This window comes from Anomaloglossus baeobatrachus, chromosome 2 (assembly GCF_048569485.1).
Source record: "Anomaloglossus baeobatrachus isolate aAnoBae1 chromosome 2, aAnoBae1.hap1, whole genome shotgun sequence".
Taxonomy (NCBI): domain Eukaryota; kingdom Metazoa; phylum Chordata; class Amphibia; order Anura; family Aromobatidae; genus Anomaloglossus; species Anomaloglossus baeobatrachus.
In genome coordinates, this window is record NC_134354.1 from 26,514,393 (window position 1) to 26,525,154 (window position 10,762).

Sequence of the window (10,762 nt, forward strand, 5' to 3'; positions counted from 1 at the left end):
CAAGAACCCAGGTAATCCCAGTTTACCCCAACAAATCCCCCATAGAATGGTACTCAGCTAGGGTGGGAACGATGGATGGCCGCCTAGAGGTGAAGCCACTCCAGTCCACTAGTTGACCAGGTGGGAGGGGCGGACTATGGAGAGTAGTCAGAAGTCAGTTTAAAGTCGAGTGAAGGTGGAGGGTGTGACTGAGAAGCATCCTGACTTAACGGGGACCTGGTACCCAGGAGAGGTGGTTGCCGGTGGAGTACTCCCGGAACTACGCACTAATGGGGTACAGGACCCTAGGACAGGAAAGAGCTCCAAGCCAACCTGTTAACACCTGCACAGCAAGGAGACCATCAAGCACCTCACTGACCCTAAAGAATCCGAAGACTCTAGCAAAGAGAGGACTAGGGACAGGACCAGAGACTCCAACCCCACAGGGTTCACGCTACCGTCAGGCGGACAGAAGTGGACAAACCACAGAACGGGGACCCCCAGTGTTCCATACCACAGGGACCCACTTACCAGAGACTAGTGCAGGGGAAGAAGGTACCAGAGAACCAGACTGGCACTGGGACGAAGGGGACCTGGAGGTTAAACCAGCCCGCCTCGGGCAACCAGTTAACACCCGAAAAGTGAGTAAACCAGTTGCACTAAATACCTGTCTGTACTCATTCCGACGTCCACCGCACCATACACCTGCTGGGGTAATACCCTACTTGCGGAGGACCCAAGTCATCAGAGCTGCACATTCCATCAGCCCCAGCAAAACCTGCAGCGGTAATTCCCTACACTTAGCCGCAAAGTGGTGTCATGAATAACTTTATTCATAAATCCCCTGTAAATATCCCCCATTACAAAAAGGGACCCAGGGTACGGAACTGGGTAACTGCCACCAACATGATATTCCCCGTAGAGCCATTGCCCGGAACAGAGTACCCGATATCCCTGGGTGCTTCATATTCATCTGCCATGTTCATTCACTAGGCCTTCATTGAGTCTTTCTAGAATGAACCATCCTTTGTCTGTCAGCTGATCCCTCCAAGAGTGGATTGGTCCAAGTGTAATGCGGGCGTCACTCGGTACGATATATCGGGCGATATATCGGCGGGGTCACGTCGTAAGTGATGCACATCCGGCATCGTTTGATATATCGTAGCGTGTTACAGCTACGAGCGACGGTGAACGAGCAAAAATACTCACCTTATCATTCCTCGTTGACACGTCGCTCATTTTCAAAAAGTCATTTCTTCTTCTCTGCGCCGGTTGTTCAATGTTCCCGGGGCAGCACACATCGCTCCGTGTGACACCCCAGGAACGATGAACACAGCTTACCTGCGTCCCGCGGCACCCGCCGGCTATGAGGAAGGAAGGAGGTGGGCGGGATGTTTACATCCCGCTTCTATTGGCCGGCCGCTGTGTGACGCCGAACATCCCTCCCCCTTCAGGAAGTGGATGTTCGCCGCCCACAGCGAGGTCGTCCGGCAGGTAAATACGTGTGACGGGGTTAAACGACTTTGTGCGCCACGGGCAACGAATTGCCCGTGACGTACAAACTACGGGGGCGATCGCACGATACATTGTCCCGCGTGACGCCCGCATTAGGTCTAAGACACGTGACGTGAAAATCGGAGTGAAATGCGATAAAACAGCGCATTCCACTCGAACCAATATTAGCTTGCGTCAGCGCACATGAGCGATTATTTTCTCAGCCCTAATCGGACCGAGAAAACAATCACAGCATGCCGCGGGTGCAATGAGAGTCTATTTCTCTCAGCACCCATTTAAGTCTATGGCGCGAGAGAAATCTCGCAGTACACCAGTGTAATGTGAGTGCAGAGCGAGAACGGCAATAGCCGGCTACGGAGGAGAGAGGGAGATAAATCTCACCCTCCTCAGTTTCGGCCCTCCCCCCGCAGCTGTGGTCCGCTCGGACCTCAGTCACCATAACACTCTGCTCCTGCTGTGTCGTGTGTCGTACGAGGATCGCACTAGTCCCTGTGTAGCCCCGGCCTTAACTGTCTCTGTCCCTGCGGTCTGTTGCTGGGCAGATCTTGACCACCCAGTTCTAATTCCAACCTTATCACACTGCTATACATGATCCATCTTATACATTACTGTATCTCAGTATACCAAATTACATTATAAATCTCATAACACAATATATAGAAAAGACGCAAGACCTTATTCACATTGTAAGACATATCTCTAGACCTAAACCCTATGGAGCATCTGTGGGGCCTCCTCAAACAGAAGGTAGCGGAACGCAGGATCTGTAACATCCACCAGCTCTGCAATGTCGTCATGGAGGATGGAAGAGGATCTATGAAGCCGGGTGTACGTGTCCTGGCTTCAAACTGAAGTAGTGCGCATGACCCAAAATCCAGCGTTGGGCGGAGATGGCAGTGGAAAGGTGAGTGAGATCATCAATCAACACTTTGTGCATTATCTTTATTGAAAAATTTACAAAATCCACTGTATAAAATGTCTCAGCACCATTACTGAAATAAGAAAAGATTTTACGTGAAACAAAGTTAAAAAAAAAAAAAAAAAAAAAAAAAAAGCGGTAGTTGTAAAACCAATAAAAACACTAACATAATAAAAATGTCAGCAGCCCACAGCAGGCAGTTTTGGATTTAAAGTGGCTTTTGAAAATTAAGGACAAATTGATGAGACGTGGCACCTGGTAGTCCTGCAACTCAAGGTAGTCCTCACCGATATTATAGCACCTAGTCACAAGACTGACCAAGGAACCATGGCCGTGCTGGGGCGAGTAGATGTGTGGGCTGCCATTTATGATCGCATATAACCAGTCATACGCATGCACCAAGAGGACGATCACATTTTGTGGTTATTATAAAATACCACAAAGACGGCCCTTATAATTTTGAGTCTATGGCTGACCACACTTGGCTCTATGCATCGGACTGGACCAACGCGTATTGAGGAGCACGATTCTCTTCATTCTCTTCACCGTTCTCACGCAGCTTTGGTTCAAGATGAATTCCAATCAGAAGGTCATAAAGAAACGTCCCAATGACCCCACCGATCATGGGGCCTACTACAGGCACCCACCACCAGCCGCCACCGGCCCTGGAAGACAAAATTATTCCATCAGAACAGATAACCCAAGAGACGTATAAGAATATATTAGGACATCTCCCCATCTTGTGCGAGTTACCCTTACTAGCTATTGGAAACAGTCAAACAAACATCTCAAGACCCCTCAACTGCTCAGCTCAAGTCCTAAAATGCAGAGAACTTGATTTTTTTTCCGGTATATGAGGCTGCCTGAGTATATAGATCAGATCCCAATGTTCAGGTCACCATAACAAGCCTTTGTGTAGAAGCTGATCAAGCAGGGGATACTGGAGGATCTCAGCTCTGGAGTTTGCATAATTACAGTCCAACCTATGAACAGACCATTACATGACATCCGCTTCCCCATATTTAGTGCTTTTTAGCAAAAGGTAAGTGATATAAAAGAGGAAAATCACACACACACACACACAAAAGTTACCTAAAGACTTCTGGGCCCCAACCGGCAAATGCTGTGAAGAGTCGAGGCGCCAGGTCCCGAGCTGGATTAATGGGGTATCCACAGTTGAATCCCATAGAAAGGCCAACCAGCAGAACTATTAGACCAATCACAAACGGCTGAAGACCCCGGGGGGCTGCATTATTTTTTTCGTCAATAATGGCAAGGAGGCAGATCATCAAGGCAGCGGTGGCGATCATCTGGGGTAAAACCAGAAGAATATTATAAAAATAGAATAGATTCTATTCTAATATTTTATAATTTATATATAATATGTATTTTATAGATCTCATATATTATGAGATCTATAAAATACACATTTATAAAAAAATATATATAAATTTTAAATTATACAACTATATTAAAATATAATTATATATTTATATAATATAAAAATATACCGTATATATTAATCTATTTTTATTATATTATATTATAATAAATATATATATATATATATATATATATATATATATATATATATATATATATATATATATATATATATATATCCATCTTTAATTTAATATGGGGGTCCCATTTGGTCAAGGGCAGAGCATGACAGTCCATCAATATACAATTTTTCAGTGGGAGTTTCCAGTCATATGGTTCTGACCTCAGAACCAGGCACCAGTCATACCCCCCATTGCAGTTTTGACCATTACATAGGGTCATGACCCACTGGTTGATGGATTTGGCTTGTAAAGCCCCCTGCCACATAAGCCTATACTTTGCCAGCATTAGTCTGGAAAGGACTTGAGGAAAGAGCAGCCTATCAGCTCTCAACCAATCAGCTTCCTGATAGTCAGGTTCCGTAACAATGATTGGCTGAGAGCAGCTGACAATGCTCCTCCCCATGTCCTGTCCAGTTTGATGCAGACATAAGATACTGTCACTTATACCATGTATTCCCTTGAGACTTTACCTGATCCGAGAAGCCATTAACCACGCTCAGATGTTCTGATGGATAGGACGCGAATATTCCAGCAGTCGCCTGTGGTCCATACACAGTCCAATTGCCAGCACTGTACACGTGAAGGGCATCTAGAGGTCACCAACAAGAGACAAGAATTGGAGACTGGTGATGTGGGATGAAATAATAGTGCAAAACATTACAGGACAGAGATTACTTATCGGTTGTATCACCGGGACGCACCTTTCCTTGAGGGGCTTGGTTTATAAAGCCCATTGTCAGATACCCTACTACAGCATTAATATAAAAATGTAAATTACATTAGTAAGAGCGGCGACAAAGCATCTGCCCTCCTGAAGGAGAATAATAATAATTCTAAAAATAAAATTCTAATAAAAATTCTAATAAAAATACTTAGAATAATTATTATTAATAATTAGAATACTAATATTCTGATAATAATTAGAATACTAATATTCTGATAATAATTAGAATACTAATATTCTGATAATAATTAGAATACTAATATTCTGATAATTAGAATAATAATTCTAATAAATAATAATTATTCTATTACTAATATATATATATATATATATATATATATTTTATTTTCAGACTTGCTCAATAAGCAAGAGGCACAGATAGATTTTTGCTGCCGCTTTGTGGAAGTATTGCATTTAAATTGTTTTTTTTAATAGATTAAGAAAAAAAAAACAAAACATCCATTCTTGAGGTTGGTGCTCTTGTCCCAGTGTATGTAGCAGAGTTCGCATTGTTGCAGTCAACTAGGTTCCCTTCCATTGAAAATAACTGTTGAAGCTCCTGCTGCCTATGGTGGAAAGAGCATTTGGTCCCTTGCTCCAGCAAGTGCCAGCCATTGAGCTTCAAAGCCAAAAAATTCTGCCTGAGTTTTGATAGGCTCAGATCATGAAATAAATCATTTAGATCAACCTGGTTTTGTTTCGGGGCTCCCCAGCCTCATGGCCTAGAAAAATCAGGATCTTTCTAATCAACTTCTTCAACCAAACCAGAGTCTGAATCTTCTTCTGGATCCTGGATGTGGGTGGAGCGGGGGCTGCGGCTCAGGGCTGGGGCCTAATTGTTGAAGGAATTGTTGTTGGCTCTCACTGAAATCCCTGTTTTCCCTGTTATTCCAGCGATCTTTGTGATATGGAAATGGCCGCCTGTAGAATGGTCTCTTGCCTCCTCTACTCCATTGAGCTGCAAATGCTGTGTGCTGGGGATTACCATTGTGTCACCTTGTGAGAAGGAACAAAAGAGGAGCAACAAATATGGGCCCCAAAGTCTTACTTGATTTGCTATGCTTCTTCTCTGATTTTAAAAGTCACTTCACCACAAATATAGCAAAAGATGTGCCCGCTCATCACTAGTTACCAGTACTGAGCACCCGAGCATGGTAGTGCTCACTCATCTCTAGTTACCAGTACTGAGCACCTGAGCATGGTAGTGCTCACTCATCACTAGTTACCAGTACTGAGCACCTGAGCATGGTAGTGCTCACTCATCTCTAGTTACCAGTACAGAGCACCCGAGCATGGTAGTGCTCACTCATCTCTAGTTACCAGTACTGAGCACCTGAGCATGGTAGTGCCCGCTCATCACTAGTTACCAGCACTGAGCACCCGAGCATGGTAGTGCTCACTCATCTCTAGTTACCAGTACTGAGCACCCGAGCATGGTAGTGCCCGCTCATCACTAGTTACCAGTACTGAGCACCCGAGCATGGTAGTGCCCGCTCATCACTAGTTACGAGTACAGAGCACCCGAGCATGGTAGTGCCCCCTCATCACTAGTTACCAGTACTGAGCACCCGAGCATGGTAGTGCTCACTCATCTCTAGTTACCAGTACTGAGCACCCGAGCATGGTAGTGCCCGCTCGTCACTAGTTACCAGTATTGAGCACCCGAGCATGGTAGTGCCTGCTAATCACTAGTTACCAGTATTGAGCACCCGAGCATGGTAGTGCTCACTCATCACTAGTTACCAGTACAGAGCACCTGAGCATGGTAGTGCCCCCTCATCACTAGTTACCAGTACTGAGCACCCGAGCATGGTAGTGCCCGCTCATCACTAGTTACGAGTACTGAGCACCCGAGCATGGTAGTGCTCACTCATCACTAGTTACCAGTACTGAGCACCCGAGCATGGTAGTGCCCGCTCATCACTAGTTACCAGTACTGAGCACCCGAGCATGGTAGTGCCCGCTCATCACTAGTTACCAGCACTGAGCACCCGAGCATGGTAGTGCCCGCTCATCACTAGTTACGAGTACTGAGCACCCGAGCATGGTAGTGCTCACTCATCACTAGTTACCAGTACTGAGCACCTGAGCATGGTAGTGCCTGCTAATCACTAGTTACCAGTACTGAGCACCCGAGCATGGTAGTGCCCGCTCATCACTAGTTACTAGTACTGAGCACCTGAGCATGGTAGTGCCCCCTCATCACTAGTTACCAGTACTGAGCACCCGAGCATGGTAGTGCCCGCTCATCACTAGTTACCAGTACTGAGCACCCGAGCATGGTAGTGCCCGCTCATCACTAGTTACCAGTACTGAGCACCCGAGCATGGTAGTGCCCGCTCATCACTAGTTACCAGTACTGAGCACCCGAGCATGGTAGTGCCCGCTCATCCTCATCACTAGTAATAACAGCTGCAGAAAAAAAAAAAAAAAAAAAGCACTGTGTGATAAAAATACTAATACTTACAAAGGACAGGGAGAGAATGAAGTGTATTGGTAGGTAACCAGTGAAACCCAAAAATGCACAAGTCCTTAAAGAGAACCTGTCAGGTGCAATATGCAGCCAGAGCCACGAGCAGTTCTGGGTGCATATTTCTAACCATTGCCTAACCGTCCCTGTATACACAGCATAGATAAAGGGCTCAATAGAAAAGATATTTCTACAGATCTTTTCTTATACTAATGAGCGTGGGGATTTGTCCCAAGGGTGCCCCGACTAGGTCTACTGCGCATAACTGGAAGTGCGGGGCATTCAGAAGCGCAGGCACAGGTATGCGCATCACTGCATTGAATAGCATGTTAGTACACCCCTGTGGGTATGCTAACATGGTAAGAGGGTGGCTAGTCGGGGCATATAAAGCCCTTGAGACTAGTCTCCGCGCTCATTAGCATACAATAAAAGATCTTTAGAAATACTTTTCTCTATAGATCTCTTTATCTATGCGAGTGTAAACAGGGATTAGCAATATGCAGAGAACTGCTCCTGGTCCTGGCTGCATATTGCACCTGACAGGTTCCCTTTAATAAAATAGGCATCCAAAGGATAAAAACAAACAGACTTCATAAGAACAGTGGAAAGTTATAACAACCCCAGCACCTAAATAGCTAACTTATGAAAGTACAATATTGGCCAAAGTTAATGAAAATAATCCCTAAATTATGGAAAACTGGTGTCGGATAGGAAGGTCCCGATTGCGGATTGCGAATCAGGATACAAGAATGCTTCACGAGCCGCCAACACCGAAAGCCTTTGTTGATCAGAGTAATGTACTGACATTTTGGCTGATGGAAAGAAATTAATCACTCGATTTCTTACCAAAATACAAAGCATAAACCAGAGAAGCTCCAACAAAAGCTCCGAGGAACTGCGCCAGGAAGTAGACGAGCATCAGCTCCCAGGACATCTTCTTCAGGAGGAACATGGAGAAAGACACCGCCGGATTGAGGTGAGCGCCTGCAGAGGAACGGGAAATAGTTACCAGAAAACTAATACATGTGAATGCAAGTACACAGCGACTGCACCAGCAGAATAGGGAGTGCAGCTCTGGAGTATAATACAGGATCAGTAATGTAATGTATATACACAGTGACTGCAACAGCAGAATAGGGAGTGCAGCTCTGGAGTAGAATACAGGATGTAACTCAGGATCAGTAATGTAATGTATGTACACAGGGACTGTACCAGCAGAATAGTGAGTGCAGCTCTGGAGTATAATACAGGATGTAACTCAGGATCAGTAATGTAATGCATGTACACAGTGACTGCACCAGCAGAATAGTGAGTGCAGCTCTGGAGTATAATACAGGATCAGTAATGTAATGTATATACACAGTGACTGCACCAGCAGAATAGGGAGTGCAGCTCTGGAGTATAATACAGGATGTAACTCAGGATCAGTAATGTAATGCATGTACACAGCGACTGCACCAGCAGAATAGGGAGTGCAGCTCTGGAGTATAATACAGGATCAGTAATGTAATGTATATACACAGTGACTGCACCAGCAGAATAGGGAGTGCAGCTCTGGAGTATAATACAGGATGTAACTCAGGATCAGTAATGTAATGCATGTACACAGCGACTGCACCAGCAGAATAGGGAGTGCAGCTCTGGAGTATAATACAGGATGTAACTCAGGATCAGTAATGTAATGCATGTACACAGCGACTGCACCAGCAGAATAGGGAGTGCAGCTCTGGAGTATAATACAGGATCAGTAATGTAATGTATATACACAGTGACTGCACCAGCAGAATAGGGAGTGCAGCTCTGGAGTATAATACAGGATGTAACTCAGGATCAGTAATGTAATGCATGTACACAGGGACTGCACCAGCAGAATAGTGAGTGCAGCTCTGGAGTATAATACAGGTGGTAACTCAGGATCAGTAATGTAATGTATGTACACAGTGATTGCACCAGCAGAATAGTGAGTGCAGCTCTGAAGTATAATACAGGAGGTAACTCAGGATCAGTAATGTAATGCATGTACACAGCGACTGCACCAGCAGAATAGGGAGTGCAGCTCTGGAGTATAATACAGGATCAGTAATGTAATGTATATACACAGTGACTGCACCAGCAGAATAGGGAGTGCAGCTCTGGAGTATAATACAGGATGTAACTCAGGATCAGTAATGTAATGCATGTACACAGCGACTGCACCAGCAGAATAGGGAGTGCAGCTCTGGAGTATAATACAGGATGTAACTCAGGATCAGTAATGTAATGCATGTACACAGCGACTGCACCAGCAGAATAGGGAGTGCAGCTCTGGAGTATAATACAGGATCAGTAATTTTATGTATATACACAGTGACTGCACCAGCAGAATAGGGAGTGCAGCTCTGGAGTATAATACAGGATGTAACTCAGGATCAGTAATGTAATGCATGTACACAGGGACTGCACCAGCAGAATAGTGAGTGCAGCTCTGGAGTATAATACAGGTGGTAACTCAGGATCAGTAATGTAATGCATGTACACAGTGATTGCACCAGCAGAATAGTGAGTGCAGCTGACCTATATGAACCATCTGTATATAATGGTGTCCAGTTGAACACACGCCTTTGTATTAATCCGCTCTTACCTGAGACTCCAGCACAGACATAGGCACCGGCAGTGACCGCAAAACCAAACGCCATATTCACACTTAGAAACTGAGCTTTGGCAAAACCACTCAACTCCATCTGAGCCACCGACCCACAGCCAAACAGCTGAGGAGGAAGACAGACAATGGTTATTGGAAGACAACAGTGATGATACAGTAAGAGTAATACAAAACATGACCATACTTACAATTAATATAGCGGTGCCTAGAAACTCGGCCAGCCCGCAGCGCACATAGGGGTTAGTGGTCCTGAGTGTCCTCTTGAACTTCTCCAGGATCAGTGAGTGCAGGTCCATGTCACCCACGTCCACCATGCTACTGACCCACTGATGGAGGCGGCGCAGCTGCACCTTATATCCTGATACTGGAGGATGGAGAGGACTGGATCCATTCACCTCAGCTCTGATCTGAGTGCAGCTGATTCTGTGGCGCCCCTGACCTGGTCAGGCACCACTGAGTACTGCACCCATGTTGGGGACAGTACAATACAGGTAATCCAGATGGCTGACAGGGGTGTGGAACACAGGCGCATAGTGATCAGGTCTCACACATGTACCCATGAGAGGACCCCTGGGGATCCCAGGAGGGGGCAAAGCCTATACCTCCACTGGAATAGTGGCAGGGGGTTAAAAGCCTCCATCTCCTCTCAAGGGGTGTGGTGGAGAGTCTGGTTGCTAGGTGGCGTAGGCAAGAACAGGAGAGGAGGAGCAGTGAGTCAGTTAGAGCAGAGAACTCCAGAGGGCTCAGTGAGGAGCAGACCTGTGGGGCTGATGCTGTCTAACAGCGTCCGCGCAGTGGCTACAGACGGGGGAGAACGGTCAACTAGAAGTGCTGCCTGAAAGCCAGCTTCAGCTAGCGAGTGCAACGGAGTGGGAAGTAAGGAGACTTCTAGAGAGCACCAGGCCCAACCGGGCGGCAGATCCCGAAGCGAGGATAGATTCACCTTTCC

At 45.8% G+C, this 10,762-nt stretch overlaps 1 protein-coding gene across 1 annotated transcript; it reads right to left on the reverse strand.

The window, feature by feature from the left end:
• Positions 1-2,900: 2,900 nt before the first annotated feature.
• Positions 2,901-10,127, reverse strand: LOC142285599 (aquaporin-3-like). The gene is made up of 6 exons (XM_075333283.1): positions 10,002-10,127; positions 9,793-9,919; positions 8,019-8,156; positions 4,449-4,567; positions 3,506-3,723; positions 2,901-3,078 (listed from the first exon to the last, which is right to left on the reverse strand). The coding sequence occupies exons 1-6, from the start codon at positions 10,125-10,127 to the stop codon at positions 2,901-2,903; spliced, it is 906 nt and encodes a 301-aa protein (XP_075189398.1).
• Between the last annotated feature and the right edge of the window lie 635 nt (positions 10,128-10,762).